Raw genomic sequence first — 23974 nt, 5'->3', positions numbered from 1 at the left:
GGGGCACTGCTTGGCAGTGGTTCCGCTCCTACTTGGCGGATCGTCACCAGAAGGTAGTGCTTGGGGAACATCACTTGACACCATGGACTCTCCATTGTGGAGTCCCCCAGGGATCGGTCTTGTCCCCCATGCTTTTCAACATCTACATGCAGCCGCTGGGTGCGGTCATCAGGAGTTTTGGAGTGCGTTGCCATCAGTACGCTGATGACACGCAACTCTATTTCTCCTTTTCATCTTCCTCAGGTGAGTCTGTTGATGTGCTGAACCGTTGCCTGACCGTGATAATGGACTGGATGAGAGCTAATAAACTGAGACTCAATCCAGACAAGACCGAGACATTGTTGGTGAACGCCTTCCCTGCTCAGATGGTGGATGCTTACCCTGTTCTGGATGGGGTTACACTCCCCCTGAAAGAACAGGTACATAGTTTGGGGGTTCTTCTTGACTCTTCCTTGTCTCTCGAGGCCCAAGTGGCCTCGGTGGCACAGAATGCGTTTTACCATCTTCGTCTGGTAGCCCAACTATGCCCCTATCTGGACAAGGACGACCTCGCCTCCGTTGTCCACGCTCTGGTAACTTCAAGATTGGATTACTGTAATGCGCTCTACGTAGGGCTGCCCTTGAAGACAGTTCGGAAGCTTCAGCTGGTACAGAACGCAGCTGCCAGATTATTGACGAGGACCAGTCGGTCTTCGCATATAACACCTGTCTTGGCGCGTCTGCACTGGCTTCCTATTTGCTTCCGGGCGAGATTCAAGGTGCTGGTTTTGACCTATAAAGCCTTACACGGCGTGGGACCTCAATACCTTGTGGAACGTCTCTCTCGCTATGAACCTACCCGCTCACTTCGTTCAGAATCTAAGGCCCTCCTCCGGGTACCAACCCATCGGGAAGCCCGGAGGGTGGTTACGAGATCTAGGGCCTTTTCTGTGGTGGCCCCTGAGTTGTGGAACAGCCTCCCTGAAGAGGTACGCCTGGCGCCTACACTTTCATCTTTTCGGCGCCAGGTAAAGACCTTTTTATGCTCCCAGGCATTTTAATCTTCTTAATCTTTTTTAATCTTTTAATCTGTATTTTTAATTTTTGTAGTATTTATTTTGTTTTTGCTGTGCTTTTTGTTTGTTTGTATATGTTTTTGTATTTTTATTATGATATATTGTATTTTATCTTGTTTGTTCACCGCCCTGAGAGCTATTTTGCTAAGGGCGGTATATAAATTGAAATAATAAATAAATAAATATGGTGACTGAGTAAGAGGGGGGAGTACATGGGCTAGAATGCTGGAGAATGTTGGATGATGATTGGCTGAATGTTTGAATGGCTGAAGGTATAAATGAGGGGATGATAGATAAGTCGGGGGGAGTTGTTGGGGAGTTGTTGAGGAGGTCGGTTGATTGATGAGAGGGATTTTGGAGGAGTTGGTTGGCAGAGTTCTGCGGGAGGCTTGGATTGTATTTGGCTGATATTTAGGCAATATATATATGACCAGAAACATAAAGAGTGACGCTATATGAAACCATATGCTTGTTAAACATACCTTACATAATCTTATTTCCTGGTGTTTATAAATAAATAGTTTCTTGGTTTACCAAAAGCCTGATCCTTGGCTGGGGCTTTCACAGACCAGAAGGGTGGGCAGGGTATTTACCAAGGCAGAGAAACAGTATCAAATGGTGGCAGCGGTGAAGATACAGTGTATCATCAAGTATCCAGGGAAACCCAGGGCTGTATGCTTTATTGGTACAAAGATACAGGGGGGTTGTGACCTGCAAGTGCACCCAGACACAAAGTGACAATAAGCCAGAGGTGAGACTAAGGTGAAGTCTCTAGCAGTATTGTTTACAGGGAGTGACTGGTGGTGCAGCCTAGCAGTGGGAACTTGTGAAATCTGTGCTAGGGTGTGCTAAAGAAAAATAAAAACTATGTTTCTTCCTGGTGGTAGCCACGGGTGGGCGTATCACAGATGCTGCCAGGGGAGGAACATTACAGAGAGCAACAATATTAAGACAGTTGATATAGTTCATATAGTCACTTTAAATGTTTCATTTACTTTGCAGTTTTAGTAAAGTTTCCTATAGTAAATTACTTTCTTTTGCATCTGTTTCTGTGAATATGTGAAATGCAGCAACACTGCATAATTTATACCAAAAACAAACTTCAAAAACAATTGTGGGATAATGGCACTGACTATTTTGCAGAATAGCTTCCCATGGACATGAGGAGTGTCTCAGTTTACACAAGATAAAACAGTGGGAAATGAAATACATTCAAGCAAATTTCTAGGTGTGCTCTATATTTTTAATTGACCATGCCCATTTTTCTTAATTGGAGTGGTTTAAGCATAGCAGGCTGAAAACATACATCTTGGCAGGCCAAGTTTGTTTTCTCCAACAGCTACTTTCATTGCTTAAGTAGCAATGTATTGTAAACAATCTAATTTTACATCAAATGGCAGTTTCAGATTCAACTGTTAATGCACCCAAAATAGAAATAGAATATAACTTCTAGTTTGAAACACAAAATGCTGTCTTCATCATCATATATTGACCCATAAAAAGGCTTTGAAATTAATAAAAATAAATTTGACAGAGATTTCTAAGGTGAATAATGAGAGAGATATAATTATCTAGGTTAGATTCTTTGTAGAAACAGTAGTAACACAGGAAAGAAGCAATATAAGAATACCAACAATTGTACAAAAAATGTAATCCTCCATCTTTGGAGATGCAGTCCTGATTGGAGATGTTGCCACCACTTACCATATGTTCAGAGGCACATGTTACCAAATTCTTCCAAGCTACACAGGAAATCGATTGGACAGTGAAAACCAACCCAATTTGTGTTTGCATTTTGACAACTTTGTAGGGCAGTACATCTCAGAGAGGAGGTCAAATCTCTTGCTCCCCTGGTGCATTCCCTACAGCTGCCCAATTTCCTTGTTGTTTAAAGTTTGATAGAAATATCTGTTGGCTATGTGATTCTTAAACCACAAGGCTTTTTGTTAGTGAATTTCTCTTTTTAACCTAGGAGGTAAGAAATGGGATAAGTTTGCCAAAAATGATCATTGCGTGCTTATTGAGTTTCGTGGGATTTACCCCCATGCAGTCATGCTTAGGATAGGTGGAACTGACCATGGGGGAGAAGGAGAAGAGGGGGTGAGGGAGGGAGGGCTGGAGTGGGCAGGGAAGGAAGAAGGGAAAGAGAGAGGGAGGGTAGGGGAGAGGTGGATGGAGGGGGGAGGGGACAGGAAAGGCAGGTCTTATTTGCAGGGTTGTTGAGTTCAATGGGATTTACTCCCCTGCAATCATGCTTAGGATAAGTGAAACTGACCACAGGGGAGGAAGAAGAAGGGCAGAGAGGAAAATAGGAGTGGGGGGGAGGAGGGCAGGTTTGATCATTTGCTGATGTTCCTGATTTGTAATGTAAATATGGTAAGTGCTGGTATAATATAAGACATATGGTAAGTGGAGTGAGTGAGGAGGGGGAGTACATGGGCTGTAGAATGCTGGATGATTGGCTGAGCGTTTGAATGGTTGGGAGTATAAATGGAAGGATGACAGTTGAATCGTGGTGGTGGCGTTTTGGTGGTGTGTTGGAGAGGTTGGTGTGGAGAGTATAAGGTGGCTGTTGAGAGAGTGAAATAGGAGTTCTGAGGCAATTATTAGGAAGTAAAGTACATAAGAGAACATATATGAAACCATACGCTTGTAAACAAAGTCTTAAGTAATCTTGTTCTTTCTAATGTTTAATATTTCTTGGTTTATTAAAAGCCTGATTCTTCAGCTGGGATACACAGACCGGGGGGGATGGCAGAGTAACCAAGGCTGAAAAGTAATTGTATAGAATGGTGGCAGTGGCGGAGGAAAAGATATTGTATCCAGTACCACAGAGAAACCCAGAGCTGTAAGCTTCAGAGGCAAGAGGCTGCAGGCGGGGGGGGTTGGGAATTACCTATACCCATAGACACAAGGTATCAAGATAGCCAGGCAGAGACTAAGGCACAGTCTATAAGCTATAAGGGATACAGAGTGTTGGGTAGAGTGGCCTAGCAGCGGGATCTTTTGAGATCTGTGCTAGTGCGGTGAAAGGTAAAAATAAACCTGATGTTCCTGACTGGGGGTGGCCAGAGGTGGGCTGCACATCATAAGGTGGGCCTGACAGTGGTGAGACATCACTAGTGGTCACAGGCGGGGAAGGACGTCACAAAGGCAGGTTTGATCATTTGCAGGCTTATTGAGTTCAGTGGGATTTACTGTCATAAATAGCATAAGCTATTATGCTTAGGATTGGTGAACCTGGCCATATGGGGGGAGGGGGAGATGGAGAGGAAGGGGGAGGGGAGGGAAGAGGAGGGGAAAGGCAGGTCTGATCATTTGCATGCTTGAGTTCAATGGGATTTACTTATGTGCAACCATCTGAAACTGACCACGGGATTAGAAGAAGGTAGAGGGAGGAGGATGGAGGGGAAGGGGGTGGGAGGGGAAATGAAGGAGGAGAGGAGGAGCAGTAGGGAGGGGATAGGAGGGAAGAGGAGGGGAAGGGAAGGCTTAATCATTTACAAGCTTATTGAGTTCAATGGGATTTACTCTTGAACAATCATGCTTAAAGTGGGTGAAACTGACCTGGGGGAGGGGGGAGGTGATTGGATGGTTGGGCACTGGGCAGAGGGAAAGCCCCTTTCCTTTCCTTTCCTTTCCAAAAGGAAAACATTGTTAACAGTATTATTATTTTTCACAGTTTCACCCGCCTTTTTATTCTATAGCAGACATGTAGTCTCCCACCCAAATTTAAACCAAAGCTGCCCCTGGCCACATCCACAGCAGACATTGATTCCACTTTAAACAGTAATTGCTTCCCCCAAAGAATCCTGGGAACTGTAATTTGTGAAGGATGCTGAGAGTTGCTAAGAGATGCCCTATTCCCCTCACAGAGCTACAATCATTAAAAGAGAGGCTGACTGTTAAAACCCTCTGGCCACTGGAGTTCTGTCAGGGGAATAGGGCATCTCCTTGTTGGAGTTGTGGATGAGTCCTTAACAGCTCAGCTGTGCAGCTTATCACTGCTAACCCCCTACATCTGTATAAAATGTGAGAATTGAAAGTTTTCTGATGATGAAAAATCCTCGCACTGTCTATTTAAAACTTGAGCATGATGCTGCTGTTAGACTATATGATTTATTAACTTCTGGGAACACACATGAAAAATTGTTCCAGTATTTCTTGTCATACACTACAGTGATCACACTAATTGTTTCATTTAAATATAATCTTGCAGTGGGTTGTTGCAAAAATTAGAATTTGTTTGAGGGAAGGGGTGTTTTAGACTTTAGTTACTTAAGCCAGGCTGCTGGATCAAAAAGTCAAAATGCTAACTTTAATGGCTAGGAGCAACAGCAGCATGCTGTGCATCTTATCTAGTTTATGCCCTTGTTCAGGTATGTGGGATTAGCATTGCAGCTTTACTCCCATAAAAGTGAATATAGAATTAAAGCTTCATATTGGGAAGGTTTTCAAAACAGGCTATGAATTAGACAAATAAACTGATCTCTTCAACAGCCCAGGAAATTTTAAACTTGTTTGACTCCTTATCATTAGAAAAATATAACACACTGTAATGGCATCATAAGCTGCCACATGTATGCTTTTTAAAATTTCTGTTCAAAAATTATCTGAAAGATAAAATGTATAATATGCTTTCTTTGCAAGTAATTAAAAAACACCATGCATGTATACTTTTATTATAATCATAACAGAAATTGTTGGCTGTGCATGCCTGCCAAGATCTTTCTGTGATCTTCAGTTCTAGATCTCCTACACAGAGAAAGTACTCTTGATGCTCCTGAAAACTATGCATTTACTGAACTCCTGATGTGCAGATAAGCAGGAAAAGGAAGCTGTTTTCAGAACTTGAAATGGCTTTTAGCTATTGCCTGGAGGTCAACAAATCCCTTGTTAATCACAACCTTGACTTTGCTTATTGGCTAAAAACCTGAAAGGGTGAGGATTAGAGCAGCTGGTACTAACAGAATTTGAGGGGCGGCGGACATTTTTGTGTATATCTTTTGAACCAGACTACCTAGGAACTTAATTTTTTTTTAAATGAAAGTTAAGAGTCCAGAGATTGAGGTGGCTCACCCAGAGACCCAGGCAAAAACCAGAGACCTGGCAACCCTAATTCTGATATCAAGGAGATATATTGGGACGGGAAAGTTCACATCACTTGAGCTCAGGTAGTGATGATAGGGGTGGGCTGGGAACTGCACAAATCTGAACAATTAATTTTGTTGGATAAAAAAGTTACAGAGATGGAGTTGGTTTTGCTAGCTTTTGGAACAATCACAGCAAAGATCCCTGGTTAGAGGACACTTTGTGTTCTGCCTGAAAATGTATATTAAATATATTTATATTTATTTTATTATATATTGTGTCTGTTTATAAGAATATGTGTATGTATAATGTGTATGCACGAATACATACAGAGCTGCTATTGAGCATGATTTTTTGGTGTGCCTTTTAACAGTGCCTACTAATTCCTATAATCAGGATATTTTAAGCACTGTCTGAACTCTTATATCCTAGCTCAATGAATGAGATCATCTGAGGGAGCACTGTTAGTTGTTCCCTGTGTTATAGAGGCCTGAGTCACCTCAACTAGAAGTTGGGTATTTAGTGCTGCCAGACCCATCCTCTTCCAGCAGAAATTTGGTGGGCATCTCTTCTAACCTTCAGACGTCTCTTGAAGACCTGGGTATGTGTCTACAGGGCCTATCCAGTGGTTTAACTTTCTGAAAAGAGCCAATCATTCTTATGATCATTCTGCATTGTTTTCACTGGTGTATTATCACTTGTAAATCTTCTTGTACACCGCCCTAGGATTTTATATGAGTGTTCTACGAATATTCTTATAAATATAAATTGCTAAGTTTTAAATAGAAAATGGTAATGCAAACAGATCCAAATGCTCATATGGATGCAAAACTAATATAAGATTGCAATAAGAATGTAAAAAGAGCCTGCTGGAACAGGCCAGTGGCCTCTCTAGTCCAGCATCCTGTTCTCACAGTGGCCAACCAGATGCCCAAGGGAAGCCTGCAAGCAGGACCTGAGTGCAAGAGCACTCTCCCCTCCTGCAGTTTCCAGCAACTGGTAGAGGTGTGTGATACAGGTGTGGGGTACCTTTAGCCCTCCAAATGTTGCTGAACTACAACTCCCATCATCCCTGACTGTTGGCCATTCATGCTGGGGTTGATGGAAGTTGTAGTTCAGCATTATCTGGAGGACCAAAGATTCCCCCACACCTGACTTAATAGAACTGCTCCTCAAAGAATGTAAAAATGTGAGTAATCTGCCTTAAAGCAGAATATGGGAAGTGTTTGATCTTATGGCAAAACTCAAGCTAATCTCAAAAACTAGCATTCATGATTACAAAACCATTTAAGAGGAGGGTTTGCTGGGCTTGCTGAAAATTACAAAAAATTACTGAATTACTGAAAAATTCTGGGACACGATGCTACAACAGATATAGAAACCATTGGGTGTCAGTCTTACTATGGCTATTGAAATTAGATTATCTGGATCTCTGCATTATGGCTGCCACTGCCTCCTCACCCCCAATAATATTTAGTAATGCAAAATATGTGACTGTATAACATCACACTGTGGCTGTGTACACACCATACATTTAAAGCATGCTTAAAGCACATGACTTCCCTCAAAGAATCCTAGGAACTGTAGTTTATTAAGAGTGCTGGCAATTGTAGCTCTATGAGCGGGTAAACTATAATTCTCAAGATTGCTTTAAATATACGGCGTGTATGCAGCCTCTTGAGTTTCCCAACCCATGCAACAGCATCCAGTGAACTGGAATGTGAGTGTATTGGGTGCAGCCTGAGTGATACATTTTACTGCAGATGGGCATTTTTATCTTCCTGAATGGCTAATTTTCCTGCAGGGGTGGATCTGCTATTGGTTCTCTGAAGGAGAGTGTGAGAGGAAAACAAAGATGACACAAGTCATTTGGCCATTTTTAAACTGGAGAGCGCAAGCTCTGAGTGTTGCTAGCTACAGTACATTTAGCAGCAACTTGCAGGGTACAACTTTGCAGAGCTGAACAGTTTTCCCTCTGGGGATCTGATGCAGCATTAGCCGCTGAGCTGTCTGCTCATAGGAAGGAGACTGTTTGCTTTCACTCTGTTCTCCTTGTACATTTTAAAGCAAATATTGCAAAGGCACTCAAAGCCTCAAGTGTGATATCATCCAAAGTAAACTAAACCTCAAGATATTCCCCCTGGACCATCCCACTGCTTGGAGAAGTGGAGGAGAGTGCATGGTAAAAACTCAGCCCAAGTTGAAAGCATGCCTGCCAAAATATTGGTCAGAATGGCAGTGTACAGATAGGGCAAACTATTGTGCCTCAAATGGGAAAGGGAAAGCGTCTTAAATATCCAGGAATAGAAATGCTGTTTCTAAATGTAAATGTAGCAAGGAATATAAGCAAGCAAAGATTATGACTCCAGTTCATGTTTCAATGTTATGGAGGATCCAAAAAGGGGCAGTCATCTCAAAAATTGCAACCCACAAGCTAATACATTTTGCCTGACATCCTATTGACGTTGGCAAAGGGACTCAATGAAAGGCATACAGACATGCTCACCATGCAAATTAAGACTTTCAAGAAAGGTAGATCTCTGGGGCTAGAGTACTCTATGTTTAGGAAGGTCAATTGATTTAGCAGAGCACTGTGCTTAGCTACTGCTGGGCCACTTACCTAACTTGGTGACCTCCAGATGTTTTGCACTACAACTCCCATCAGCCCCAGCCAATGGCCTTATTGAATGTTAATCCAGGCAAAATAAGATGTTTGATCACAATTTTAAATGGGATGTGTTTTTCAAGTTATATGAAACAGAGAAGCCTTGCTTTAAATTTCTTTCTTTAGTTTTGTGTATGAACATGTGAAAGGCCAGCTCCAGAGGGCTGCCAGGTTGGGCCCTGATTGAGTGCCCCTGTAGCCCAGAGGGGCCCCTAAAGGGCCCCTCAGAGTGGGAGGGTAGCGTTCCCATTCCACAATCCGCAGCACTGGCAACTCCCGACCTGCCGCAGATCACAGAGATGAAGCTCCCAGCCCCACCATGCAAACCGTGTGGGCCTGCAATGCCTGTCCACATGCCCCACCTACCTCTCCCGTTGCCATGAATGCTGTGTGTGCTGCTGATGCATACCTGCCATCAACCAACATGGCAGCAGATGCTTCTCTAAGAGGCTGATGCCCCTACCACCATCATGGTTAATGGTAGGCATGTGCACGCGCATAGCATAGCGTCTGTGTATGCCATCAACCAGGATGGCGGCAGGGGCATCAGCCCCTTAAAGAAGCATCTGCTGCCATGCTGGTTGATGGCAGCCATGCACCCACAGCCACAGGCCCAAGGCAGTGTCATGCTGGACCTGAACATGTGTGTCCCTTAACTGTGATACCATTCCTACAGGGCAGCAACTTTGTTTTACCAGTCTGATTTCTTGTGAAGGGGATCAATCTGTACGACAAATTTCTTGTGTGGTGACTAATGTGTGGAGAATATAATGACACCTGAGAATCAAAATGGTCCATCCCTGCTTGGGAGGACTATAGAGCATCCTGGATAGGGGCCACTGTATCATCTGTTGAAAAATTTTATTTCCTAAGTCACAGAAAAAACTGCAAAAGTGTGAAGTTTGAACTTCCACCACCACCACACACACAACCCCACCCTGGTAACTATTGTGGAGGTGGTTAATCTTGTTGTTATAGCAGATCTCAACCCAATCTCAAATACTGTAAGATCCAGGGACAGAGAAATAATTCGAGAGGAAGAGGATGTTTCATACAAAACTTGAGAAATGGTGTGAATTGCAAAACTGTATTCAGATCTCTATCACTCCTTTCTTCATGTGTCTCGTCCAAGGGAGGTGCAGAGGGTGGCTACATGAGGGTGGGCTTTTTAAGTGGTGGCTAGGGATGTTGGAGAATTCCAGTGAAAATAGAAACAGGATTGCTGGTGCTTGCTTTTCGTCCCATGTCTGCAATGGAAAGCAATCCTGTGAACATGATTGGCATTTGCTGCTGTTGTTCTTTTCAGTCCAATAATAATTAATAATAATTAATAATTAAATAATTAATATTAATAATAATAATATCCTGCCCTTCCTCCCAGAATGCTTAAGTTTTTGCCCTATTTGCATTGTGTTTCCTTTGCACAGAAACAAGTGGGGTGGAATAACATAAATTGCATAATTTTGCAACAGTGGACAGCAAGATGGATAATGTAGTTTTTGGTGGAAGACAAACTACAAATGAACTGAAACAATGTTGCAAGTGATGAATATAGGGTGGAAAGGAAAATGATGCCTCATTACATCCCTAGTTGTGGCTCTCCCATATTTGAAATGCTCTTCCAAGAGAAGCATGCCTGGTGCTGTTACTGTTGGGCTTTTAGGTGCCAGGCTAAGACATATTTATTTACCCAGGCTTTTGGTGGTGAAGTTAGCCTCTACTGCAGTGATTCTCAAACTGTGCGCCCAGGCACACTGGTGCGCCCTAAGAGGTGGCTGGGTGTGCCTCAAATATTATGAAAGTATATTTTAAAAATGAGAAGAAACCCATTTGTATAGGGTAAATAATAGTTTTCTATAGTTTATTTCTATTCATAGTTTAAAATATATTAATATATTTTTAATTTTGTACACAAAGTGCGCCAGAAAATTTTTATATGTTTTACAGTGCGCCGCAAACCGAAAAAGTTTGAGAACCACTGCTCTACTGGCTTGTCCTTTTTATTGTATTGTTGGATGAGAATTTAGGAATTTTGTATTGTGCACTGTTTTTCATTTGGTTTCAAAACTTTATATGTTTGTGTTTTATTTTGCTGTTAAATCATTTTGAGACATTCCTTGTATAAAGCAACTAACAAATACAATAAAATAATAATCACATGTAAGAGGTTCTCAGGTCTAGTAGCCTTGATTAGCACATTGCTTAGAAATGCTGGCGTATCAAATTAGGAATGAGTGAAACTATCAATTTCACTTTCTCGTTTTCCCACTCTTAAATTCAATTCACATTTTATCCCATGTCATGTGTGATTTTTAAAAAAAATTGTCACCATTTCAGTGCACATTTCTCCTAACACAGAGATTTGAGCGTGCATTATTTCCTAATTCACATATTTTTGCAAGCAGATTCCACAAATATGCTTTTTTGTATATTATTTTCACTAATATTTGCATTTACATGCATGCTTTCCCCAAGTATATGCATTTTTGTACACACTGGTTGGAAAACTGTATCACAAAATTCAGAGAAGTGCAAATTTCAAAGGGTGGCCATGTTTTGCTTTACATATTGTTTTGGGAAGTGCGAATTAGGTATATTTGCCTTTAAATGTGAATGGAATTGAGCCCCCCCCCCCGGGCATTCTTCTGTAAAATACAGACATGTGCTTGGATATCAGACATGTTGAAGACCATTTTGGTGGAGGATTGCTATTGTTTATGTGTAAACCACTGGACAATCGCAGTCATATACTACTTTGGGGGGGGGGGGGAGAGAAGAAAGGGACAGGAAAACAGAGTGGTTAAAAAACAGATCTGATACATGAAAACAGCAAGTTCCAGAACTCAACTTTTAACTCATTGTGGTAATAATTTACAATAGGAAAACAATATGCAACCTTAATAAAGGACATACAGTTGAGTTGAAATCATGGGAAGTTGTATTGCTTGAAAACGAAAAGCCCATTTTATATCGGAACCTTTCTCCTTGCCAGTAGCCTCAGCCTGGCTCTTGCATTCCAACTAAGCCACTGAGCATCTGCCGATCCTAGAGAGCCAACAGTGAGTGGCCAGAAAAATGGGATGTCAAGTGGCAGAAAGCAGAGCTTGCTAACCGAGGTGAGGCTGGAAAAGAAGCAAATACTTGAGAGGTTCTCCAGTGTTCTGTAACAAAAATATATAAATCCTAAAGGGATTGCAGGAGAAGGAAAGGAATAAAGACAGGGACCTGAAGTATTATATAGACTCTTTGTGTTCTTCAAAGGGTTGGGCCATTTGAATTAAGAAAGCAAATTAAGAATGTGTGGCTATAACAATCTGAATTCTGCACTCATTGGTAGAGACAAAATTGGGGGTGGGGGAGAGAGGAATCCTAACTATGAATAGTCTGTGATAGCAAACAGTTTCTAGTAATAGTGATGTTCCGCAGCAGGTTACCAAACAGATCTACTTATAGGCGAGTGGTAACCTGTTCCTCCTGCCCATCTTTCCATTGGTTCCTAAACATATCGCAAGCATCTCCCCATGAGTCAAAAACGTCCTCTGAGGAGTCTATGAGTTTGGAATTAGAGGAGCAGATGCTGGAAGCACAGTGAAGGGAACTAGAACAAACCACAGGGCACTGGCTCTGTCCCGTATGTCTGATGTTCCTACTGTAGTCCACCTCATTGAGGTTAATTTCACTTCTGGAGCAGTTCTCGTCTTGCTCTTTTGCCATCTGAGAGTATTTAATGTCTTGCCACATGAGATGTGGCTGGATTACCCCATCTGAGATGGTGTACATGGGCTCTGAGTTTGGTTCCGAGAGATGACCGTTCATCTTGGAGAACAGGAGGCCCAGCCGTTTGAAGGACTCTTTCTTGGAGCTGGAAAGCCTTTGCACCCTATTCCCATTGCGGATGAAGGAGCGCTTGTTTATCCCATTGCTTTTTGGTTTCTCGTTTACCATTTCGATCCCAGACATAGTCTTAATCAGAGCTGAAACATTGAAGTCTTTCTTCTTGTTGGCCGTGCTGAAAGAAACACTCTTTGCTTTGGATGTTTCACCAGCACAGTCCTCATTAGCATCGTCCTTCTGGGAAACTTCTGTGCTGCTGGTGGAATAACTTCTGCGTTGGGGTTTTCGGTTACCCAAGAGGTCAAGGACTTCATAGCGGAAGCTGGAGATATCCTGCTTCAATTCCTAAGGTGGGAGAGGGAGGAAGAAATGAGTTAAACTCCAAAGGTTTATCTGTGACAAGGGAAAAAAAGAATTTGACCTCTCCTGAGAGAAGTGTTCAAAGTTATGGAAATGAACGATTCTGGATCACTGTGTACAAGAACTGCAAACATCTTTTTTCATCATTTAGCATCAGAAAGAGAAGTTTGGTAATGTTTGCCAATGAAAAATCTCTGCAAAATAGATTAGTTGAGGCATCTAACTATCAGCCATGCACCAGTACTTTTCCTTCATCTTTCAGGCCCAAATCTAGCTGGGGGAGGATGCAGGGCCTGGGACCAGCAAAGGTGCCCCACAATTGTAAATCCAGTACAGATACAGACCAGGATAAAACAAAATCTCTGCTGGGAAAGCTTGTTGAAAAAAGATCTCCAATAGGCACCGAAAAGGCAATAGAAATGGTGCTTGTCTTTATTATATAATATTATATATAATAGGAGGGAGTTCCAAGGAAGAGGCACCACACGAAAAGCCTGATTCCTACATTGTATAGAATGGACCATCTGATATTCCCCAAATCATTTGGTTTTCCCAGATTGTGAGCCCCTTGCGAGCAGAACTATTAACATTCAGAAGAACTGTTGTTAGCAGTTCAGGATATAAATAATAAATGTGACAAGAACACACACACACACCAGCTGTGATCAGCAAGTGACATTTGACAGGGCCTTCACTGGCTCATTCCTGCAGCCTTTGCTTAGCTCCAGTAGGTGGGAAAACATATGCAAGCCTATGACAATAGTAGAGTTGCCCCAAAATGTACTAAGAAGACAGGCTGCAGTTTGGCTGTCGAGCCCACAGTTTGGATGCAAAAGCTGCCCAATTCAATCCCTGGTGTCTCCAGGTAGGGCTGGGAAAGCCTCTGCAGAGCTGCTGCCAGTCATCTAGACGGACCCATGGTCTGACTTGGTATGAGGCAGCTTCCTATGTCCCTAAGGGCCTGCTGAAGTCACAGAGAGGGTTACAGCCCTAGCTATGTAAGCTGGAGATTTCTCAGGGTGCAAACTTTATCCACATTTGAGGGACACATCATGATTAGATTTTAGACCAACATTTTAAGATGCATAGTTCCATATTTGGGAATGTCCTTACTACTAGATCCAGGGATGACATTACTGTGGGAAAGGCTAAAGCACGCTTTGCCTGACTAAGGTCCCAAGATGAATCCCCAGCATTTCCAGGTAGAGATGAGAAAGACTCTGGGCCTGAAACTTGGCAAGCTGCTGCCAGTCAGTGCTGACAATACTGAGCTAGATGGACCCATAGTCTGACATGGTATAAGGCAACTTTCTCAAATTTTGGGTTAGGGCTGTTGGTCATTGGTACAGCACATGCACTGCATGCCAAATGTTTCAATCCCAAGTATCTCCAGTTAAGGCTGCAAAAGACTCTTGCCTGAGAGCCACAGCCAGTTGGTGTAGACCAGTGTTCTTCAAACTTGGTTCCCCTCATGTTGTTGGACTCCCAAATCCCATCATCCCTGACCATTTGCTAAATTGGCTGGAGATTATGGGAGTTGTAGTCATACAACATCTTTGGACCCAAGATTGAAGAACACTGGTGTAGACCACAGTGGGGACCCTGTGGTTCCCCTCGTGTTGTTGGACTCCCAAATCCCATCATCCCTGGCCACTGGCCCAGATGTCTGGGGCTGATGGGAGTTGGAGTCAGACAATTTTATTTATTTATTTATTTTTATTTAGTTCAATTTTTATACCGCCCATAGCAAAGCTCTCAGGGCGGTGTACAACAAATAAAAATATATCTTTACATTTCAATATTAAAAACCATCTAATTCTCAAATCAACAATTAAACAAACAAATAAAATATATAACTAACAAATACAACATTAAATACAAATACTGAAATACTAAAATGTTAACAGGATGGTCTCAGGCTCTCCATCCCTGCTATGCCCAATTTCTTGGGAGCAACTCTCATTGAACTCAGTGGGCTTTACCCATGAGCAGACATGCACAGGGACGTGCTGGAAATGCTGGCCATTTTTCACACAGCATTGTGCCATTACCTTAAAATTTTCTTCAGTTAATCCCTCGTTACTTTTTGAGTTTCTTATCATTGCTGCAACGTATCTCTTTACCAGGTTTCTGATCACTTCCTGCAATGAAAAGCACAAGAAACTGAATCATCATCATCGTCAATTTATTACCTACCTTTTACCAGCAGGTCCCAGGGCGGGTTACAGCAGTTTAAAATTCAGTATTAAAAGCAAACAAAACACATTACAGTCACAGGAATAGGGTGGGTCCTGAAAACATACACCTCAAGTGCCAAAGGCCAGGGTAAATTGGTGCTTCTTCAGCATTCACCAAAAACTGTATAGCAAAGGTGCCAGAGGTGCTTCTGTGGGGAAGGAGTTTCACAACTTCGGGGCTGCCACAGAGAAGGCCCTCTCCCAGGTCACTACCACCCAAACTTCTGAGGGCAACAGAACTAACAAGAAGGTCCCCTCTGCTGACCTTAACACTTGAGAGGGTTCTGTAGGGAAGGAAGTGGTTTTTCAGCTTTGGGACCTAAGACATTTAGGGCTTTAAACACTAGTGTGTGCACCTTACATTAGGCCTGGAAATGAACTGGCAACCGATGCAGGTGTTTTAAAACGGGTTAAATGCAGGGCCGGCCCCAGGCATACCGGGGCCCTTGGGCATCAGCTTGCCCTGATGCACACACACACACCTCCGCTCCCCCGAGCGTGCCTCCACCTACCTGTCTCCTGTCTTTTAGCATTCCATTAACCAAGATGGCGGCCACGGTTTCCCTAAGGGGATGAAGCCTCTGCCGCCATCTTGGTTGATGGCACGCATGCTACATGCGCACATCTCTGCCATCAGCCAAGATGGCAGCAAGGGCTTCAGCACCTTAGGGAAACCTCGGCTGCCGTCTTCATTAAGGGCAATGCTAAAAGGCAGGAGACAGGTAGGTGGGGCGAGGGAATGGCAGGCAGGTGGAAGCTCCTGCCCTTGCGATCCATGGCAACAATCCTGCTGTGGATCGTGGAAGGGGAGCGGAGGGGCCCCTCAGGGGCTGCTATAGCCCCAGGGGCCCTCAGCCAGGAGCCCACCTGGCCTCCCTTTAGAACTGGCCCTGGTTATATGAGTTCTAAAAGCAACCCCAGCCAGAAAACTGCTGCATTTTGGACCAGTTGAAGTTTCTGAGTTGTCTCTGTTATCTTTTTGGCACTTACTGAAGACCTTCCTCTTTCAACAAGCCTTTTAAGTTCAGACCGTATCTCTGTCTGTGTCTGTGTTGGAATTGCTTTTTAAGATGTCTTTTTTTAGAAATATGTTTTTGATATGCTTTAAAGATGGTTTGTTTTAATATATTTCAAAGTCTGTTTTAAGATGTTTTAGAGTGTTTTTAGTGTTTTGTTTGCCGCCCTGGGCTCCTTCTGGGAAGAAGGGCAGGATATAAATGTAATAAATAAATAGTTTGAGGGGAGGGGATTCCCAATCCTCCAGAGAGGTTTTTTGGGTTTTTTTGTTGGCACAGGTGGCTATAGAGGGGAGGAGGGGAGGAGAAACTGCCCTGGTATGAACATATGTTCACTATCTTGGAATCTGTGTCGTGGTAAGCATTCAGTTCTAAAAAAACTGCTGGCTGGTTAACAGTTCAGTAATAATAGATGAAATGGCTGTGTAGCCATAAAATCGTATTAGCTGGTTTATTGGAAAAGATGTGCATACTGAGAAAGGGAACAGACGATAGGAATGTGTAACAGCTCAGCCCTATTTACAGCTGTTAGTATTCACTGAGTAGCAAAGGGAAGGGCATTCCTAGACTGCCCAGCTGAGTTGTACCCACTTACCACACTCTCTGTATTGCATCTTGGTGGACTTTGGATCAAATCTGTAGATAGCAATGGAATTAAAGGGTTGCAGCCCTTTGGAGAACTCCTTTTGATCCAGAGGACAGCCAGAGCAATAATGACTCTTTTGGTCGTATAGTTCTGTATTTAATCTACTTTCTTGAGCTCAGAATCTGAAATAAGGCAATCCTTCCAGCTACAACAGAGGTGGAGATGGGACTGCAGGGCTTCTTCAGTTGAGAAACAAACAACTTTTGGATTTTCCTCTCCTTGAACTCTTTCCATCCCAGTTGGATGGAAGAATTCTATAACTAGTGTGAGTTTGCTTCCCCCCCCTCCTCCCTCCCAACCCCTTTTCCTTTTGTGTCATGTCTTTTCAATTGTAAGCCAGAGGGCAGGGATTCTCTTATTAGTTACTGTGGTAAGCTCCTTAGGGAAACTTTCTTCTACTTTGGCTGAAGAGCAGACAGGCAAAGTAATCCAAATCCCAGGGAGTTGGCAGGAGGGGGACTGGCGGAGGAGGAGCCAGCGGAAAGCTCTGTGGGATCCTCCTCCCGCTTGGGGGCCACCAGCTCTGTTGGGAGCCACGTTTATGGGCCAGCTGGGAAGCATTGGATCCAATAAACAGGTCTGTCAGGGAGTAAGCACTTCCCATAGGCCACAATGGAGATTTAAGAAAATAATTTTACTGCACCGGCCTTTTGGCTGGTGGAGTTTATAGGGCAATCAGACACAGGGAAGGGGTCTGAATGCAAGGAAGATCTTGTGTTAAGTCCCTCCTATGGCTCCTTCCCTGCTATGCCCCCAGAATGGCCTGTTTTTGGGACTTCCACTGGCCCTCCATCCACTGGGCTAGCCATCCCCAGTGGACCCCTGGTGGCGCTGTCAGGCTCCTGGCAGGGCCACGGCTCAGCCGCAGCAGAGAGCTGCTGCTAGCGCAGGCCAGCAGAGCCTGGCACTGCTGGGAGCCTGCCGGCACCAACAGGGATCCACAGCATTCAACTGACCCCAGCCTGGCATAAAGGTGAGCTGGATTGCACCCTAAAAATACTTTAAATATATAATAAAATAAGGAACAGAGTGTAACCTTCAGATAGAAGGTTTTTGATCATTCTGCTGTTTTAAGATACTACTACTAAATTGTGTGATGTTATATAGAAGAAAAAGGACCCTCCATGGCGCAGAGAGGTAAGTGGCGGTAACGCAGCCGAAGCTCTGCTCACGGCCGGAGTTTGATTCCAACGGAAGGAGGAAGTTGAATCTCCCGTAAAAGGGGTCGAGGTCCACTCAGCCTTCCATCCATCCGTGGTCGGTAAAATGAGTACCCGGCATATGCTGGGGGGTAAAGAAAGGCCGGGGAAGGAACTGGTAATCCCACCCCATATATACGGTCTGCCTAGTAAACATCGCAAGACGTCACCCTAAGAGTCGGAAACGACTCACACTATAAGTGCGGGGACACCTTTACTGTATATAGAAGAAAAGACTGAACTAGGGCTATGGAGCTAATAGGATGGACTTAATTGAAATACCTAATTGATTTATGAGTCTAGTGATAAATAAACTGGATGCACTGGAGAAAATTAATTATATAAGCAGGAAAAAAAATCTGATTATTAGAGTGAATCAAGTAATTAAGTAATTATATACAAATGATTAATGAACCTACTTATGGTTTTGTATTAAAACTGATCCCTTCCTTCAGATATTTTATTGGTTTACTTTGTCAAATGAATTTAATATGTCAGCTAAATTCTATCATTTACATTACAATATAACACAGTTTATTGAACTGATTAGGTCAAACAAATTAAGGCTGCTGCAATCGTATGTAGAGTATCTTGGAAGTAAATTTCATTGAAAACAATACTGGATTTGCTTCTGAGTAAAAATGCGTAGGATTGGAACTGCAAATGTTGGGACACAATTGAGAGCATAAGAAAAGAGTATTCTTGCAAAATCAGACTAAAGTCAGAATTGCCCAGCATTACAAGTAGGGTATTAAGGCAATGGTCCTCATCTGTTCTTTGTAAATATATAAATACATACATATATATAGTATGTAGAGATATACTGCTCTGCTCCCACTAGGAGGAAGGGCGGAATATAAATCTAATAAATAAATAATAATAACTAATATTATGAATAAAAGTCATTGATATTTCCTGATACACAAATCCGTGCATAATCCCTTTAAAAAGGTTATCCTAGTGACTCCACTAGGGATGGATTATTTTTATTTATTTATTTATTTATTTATTTAACAAATATGTATATACCACTTGATTGTAATAGAACCTCCAAGTGGTTTATAAGAAACAAATCTATCAATTTTGGTTAATCTCAATTTCTCATTTTTTTCAGTCTTAAAGTTCAATTTGCCACGGTTTTGCATAAGTTTGCATTTTATTTTTATCTTTTAAAAAATCACCAGAAAAATTCACAAGCATTTTAATCCATGTTTCTTTGAATATACACATTTTTATGCAATTTTTGACTAATACACAATTTTACAAGCAGTTCTGTCGACATAAAACATTAATTATGGGGAAATTATTAGGGGAAAGTATGCACACTGTCCCCTAATATATGCATTTTTGAAAACATTCTTGGGTTGGAGAGCTGCAGATCAAAATTCAGAGCCATGCAAATTTCAAAGGCCATCCATGTTTTGGTTCACAGATTGTTTGGGGAAATGGAAATTTAGTAGGTTTACATTAAAATGTGAACTGTTTAGAATTTCTTCCTAATCCCAATTTATCACATCTTATGCCAGCAGTGGGCAATCTCCAGCCTGCAGGTCAAATTAGGCCTGGCAGAGATCCTAACTTGGCCCACAAAGCTGTGGCCAATCCCAGACCATGCCAATCTGCTGATCAGCTAACAGGTGCTCAGTGCAAGCCCTGCGGGGATCTGCTACACTACAGAGATCTCAGTCCATGCCCAAAGTGGGTCTTGCTGCAAACATTCATCAGCCATTCCCCGCTCATAGTGATGCAGGTGATTGACCCTTCCACTTGTCAAAATGACCCACAGGGATCTAGCTGTCACGTCTCAGCCCATGAGATCCTCCCACCACATCTCTTGCAGCATCCAAGACTTCCATCCTAGGGGTCAGACTGGGATCAGGACCCAGAAGTAAACTGTTTTCTGCAGGGCCTGTTACCCTTGCCCCCTTCTCCTTTTCCAAGCATCTCTTTTTAAATGCAAGAGAATATAGGAAGCTGCTTATACTGAGTCCGCCCACTGGTCCATTGAGCTCGGTGTTCTCTGCGCTGAATGGCAGTGGCTCTCCAGGGTTTCAGATTGGAAGCCTTTCCCTGTCATATCTGGAAATGCCAGGGATTGAACCTCGGACCTTCTGCATGCAAACCAGATGCCACTGAGACATGGCTCTTCCCCAAGAGAAAGTGTCCCTGGCTCGCCATTTGACTCAACAGATTGAGGTGTGCTTATTTAAAAATAAAAATCTTTTTTGTTCCGCTCTTTGATCATATGGGCTGGGCATCAAAGACCACCCGGGGTTGTCCCAGAAACTAAAGCTTGGTGCAGCTCCAGTGACAAATCCACCTCTAAAATGAGATTTGAGGTTCTGATATTCAGAATGGTTATTTCCAAGATTCTAGCATAATGGGTTTGAGCTAATGGCATAGCAAAGCCCTTAATCTTAGCAAATCTTTTAATAGGAAGAATTAATGATGCTAAACAGGCTGGGAAGGCGCATCTGGGCAACATAAAAATCTGAGAGAAAATGCTCACATTCTCTAAGCCATTGTTCTTCAACCTAGGGCCCCCAGATGTTGTTGGACTACAACTCCCATCATCCCAAGACAGTATGCTCAATGGTCAGGGATGATGGGAATTATAGTGCACCAACATCTGGGGGCTCAAGGGTGAAGAACACTGCTCTAAGCTTCCTTAAATATGCTGAGGCCAACTGATTTCTCCTTTGGAAAAAGTAGCCTGTAAGGTATGAGGGGGAAAAAATCCACCAGACAGTGGAGACTGGTGGCTCTGTCAGTGGGGCAGTGAATCCACTCCTGGTTTTAGTCCAAATGTAAAGCACCTTGGACAGCTCCTTGAAAGTTCAGACTAAAACATGGAGCATATTCACTGCCCACTGACATTGAAAGGATCAGCCTCCACGGCCACTAGAAATGTCTCTTGTGCAAGCTTTGCCCTAACACAGGGATGGGGGAACTTCATCAACCTAAGGGCCACATTCCCCCATAGGCAGCATTCCAGGGGTGAACAAGGCCAGAGGCAAAGGTGGGTGTGACAAATGATGGGGAAGAACTGGGAACTGTAGCCATCAGCATATCCATAGTGCTTTGTTCACCAATTTGGATTTAAGAAAAAATGGAGCAATGGAAAATTCCTAATGGAAATTTCTTTGGAAATAAAACCAGGAGTTTTATTCAATGAAATCCTACTTAGAGTAGACCCACTGACATTAATAAACATAAATTAGTAATGTCAATTAACTTCGATGGGCCTACTCTGAGTAGCATTGAATACACCCAGGTAGTTCAGAATCCTCAAGCCCAGAAGCAAAATTTGGATGAACTTGTTTTAATGTTTAATGTGCACTAGGGAAGGAAAGATCTGTCAGTTTCTGTTCTCGCTGTTTCTCATTTTTCCAATTTTCCCGGTCAGGGACCCTGTGCTTCCGAATTTGCCACTACACTACTGTGTGAAACAGAAACAACAGTCCTGTTCAGGCAACCCAACTCACAATCTGAATCAACACATAAGTGGGGAACAGAACTGCACCAAGTCATCCTGTCCCTGATGTCACATGCTCTGATTAGTCCCACCTCATGGCATCCACATTTACAGTGCAAATATCTGCAAAGAGGCCTTCTCATGTACAGCTGTTAATTACGACAGTTCCTACAAGAGGCAGGGAATTTCAAACCCGGAGGATAAATGCTGCCCTCCAAGTCTCTCTATCTGGTCTCTACCTAGGCTCCACCCCTCACTAGTCCTGCTGCAAGCCCTCCTTGTTTGCTTTTGCTTGGCTGGAATGTATCCTTAAACTACTATAATGCCTCTGGCATCCCTAGATGTGTCCTGGCTCCTGGCCTGAGAAGCAGGACTCAAAGACAAGGTTTTGCATAAGACTTTATTCCAGAAGTCAGCACAGCGGCGAAGCATCAAAAAAATACAAGGCATATCAGGATACAGAACAGGTGCAAACTAGGCATGGAAGAGTTAACACACCCAGACACTCTAAATAAAAGAGAGGTGGGCGGGCACTTTACTTGCCCATGCTAAATGTAGCGCTTTCCAGTCTTAGAAGTGAGGCGGGGACTTCTCCTCAGAAGAGATGCAAATTGCTTTAACTGAAGCCATCTTTTCTCCAGTCTGTGCTATTTTGGAGAAAATGTTATTTCAGACTCTGACAAACAATCCTCTTTTGAAGGATTCCCAATCCTCTGAAAGAGTCATGTTCGTTTATTAGAGACTATCTGTTCAAAGGCTATGTCTGGGCTGGGTGTCAGTGAGGATTCCTCTCACTTTGTCACAGGCAAAGGGCAGTTACTGATGTTAGTAGACTCACTAGGCATGGAGCTGCTAAAGGTTTCTGGAAGCACTTCCCCATGATTTCCCCAGCCCCCTCCATAATACCTACAAATCCCTCACCATTCTCCCAAGCCTGCCAAGCATTCTCCATGGGGCCCAAGTAGGGTTGGGATCTGCTAGATGACATTCCATTGAAATGGAATGAAATTCCATTTTGCCTTGCCTTTTATCTGCAAACTTCGGCTTTGTCCCAGTTCGATATAGAACCAGGAACCAGAGGTTATGCATTCTGAACTTGTGAGGGAGTGGAGGGCTGGGACCCATGCCTCCCCCTCCCTGCTGTTCCCACCTTAATGCTGGTTCTGCTGGGCTCCTTGCAGCCGTGCAGGCTGTCCCAAATCCCAATTCCCCCCAACTACCTCCATGGAGTTGGAAAGGGCAGAGAATGCCTTAGCCTGAGCTGGAGAGGCAGAACCTCTCCATGGGTGATCTGGCTTCCTTTGTTCTCCTCTGAGAAGGCTGCAGGGAGGCCCTGAGAGGCCATGCTGCATGCAGCTTATCTCGCAGCTCACAGCTTCTTCTCCCTCCTTTTAGATTTATTTTTTTAAGGAGGAAGGAGGGTTAATACTAGAGAAATTAACAGGCAACCCTAGAAAGACTTCTTAACGTGAGTGAGATAATCTAGGATTTCCAGTTAATCTCTGTGGCATTAACCTTTTAATGACATTCAGTTTTTTTAAAAAACCATTGTCAGAAAATAAAGCAGAAATCTGACACCTTCAGGATCAATCCGCAAAAAGAATAGACAGGTAGATTTTTTAAAAATCCAGTCCCAACTCCAATTTGGGCAGAATTCTTCTCCATCCCTAGGCCCAAGACAGGATGGAGAAATGCGTGCGTTGAAGCCTCTGATTTATACTGTACAACAAAGGTAAGAGCCATATCCATTGCACCACTTACTTTTGCCTCTGGCCTTGCCCACCACTGGTATATGGCATATGGTAGGTCCCCCACAATGGAATGTGTTCCCCGGGCCGCAAAAGGCTCCCCATCGCTTCTGTAGGCCTTCACACTGTATTTGCAGATGCCAGGGGGTGGACCTAATGAGAACATGCCATATTGGGGGCAGGGCTCATCAGCACGGCCACACTCGTGTGTTGATTCAGGTCGTGAGTCAGGTCACCAGAATAAGGCTCATAAAGAGAAAGAATAGGGAAGATCCCTACGTCTCACATGTTAAATGCAAACCTAATCTCATCACACACCCAGAGAGCTTCGGCTATGGGGTGGTACACAAATGAAATAAATAAATAAAGAAAGAAAGAAAGAAAGAAAGAAAGAAAGAAAGAAAGAAAGAAAGAAAGAAAGAAAGTGCCTTGGATCAAAGAACCGTGGAACTAATTTTGTCCACCCATGGGAGATTTGAACTTGTGTTTTGCAGGCCTCCCCCATGTGACAAACCTCTTTTGGAACAGAGAGGTGTTTCAAAAGCAGTTTATGATACAGTATGGATCTCTCTCTGCGTGTGTGTTATTTAAAGGTGGGGGACTTCTTAAAAATCCGAAGAGCACACCCAAAGTTTTGGCATGTATAAA

General features: G+C 43.2%; 1 protein-coding gene across 1 annotated transcript in view; it reads right to left on the bottom strand.

The window, feature by feature from the left end:
• Window positions 1-12258: 12258 nt before the first annotated feature.
• TRPC5 (transient receptor potential cation channel subfamily C member 5) overlaps window positions 12259-23974 on the bottom strand; it is a 245212-nt gene continuing 233496 nt past the window's right edge. The window contains exons 10-11 of the mRNA XM_061598336.1: window positions 15057-15146; window positions 12259-12990 (exon numbers count right to left, since the gene is read on the bottom strand). Of these exons, the coding sequence (XP_061454320.1) occupies window positions 12259-12990; window positions 15057-15146 (822 nt within the window). The remainder of the gene's footprint in view (window positions 12991-15056; window positions 15147-23974) is intronic.

The sequence above is a fragment of the Rhineura floridana genome, chromosome 16, assembly GCF_030035675.1.
Source record: "Rhineura floridana isolate rRhiFlo1 chromosome 16, rRhiFlo1.hap2, whole genome shotgun sequence".
Taxonomy (NCBI): domain Eukaryota; kingdom Metazoa; phylum Chordata; class Lepidosauria; order Squamata; family Rhineuridae; genus Rhineura; species Rhineura floridana.
This window is presented reverse-complemented; position numbering and strand designations above follow the sequence as displayed.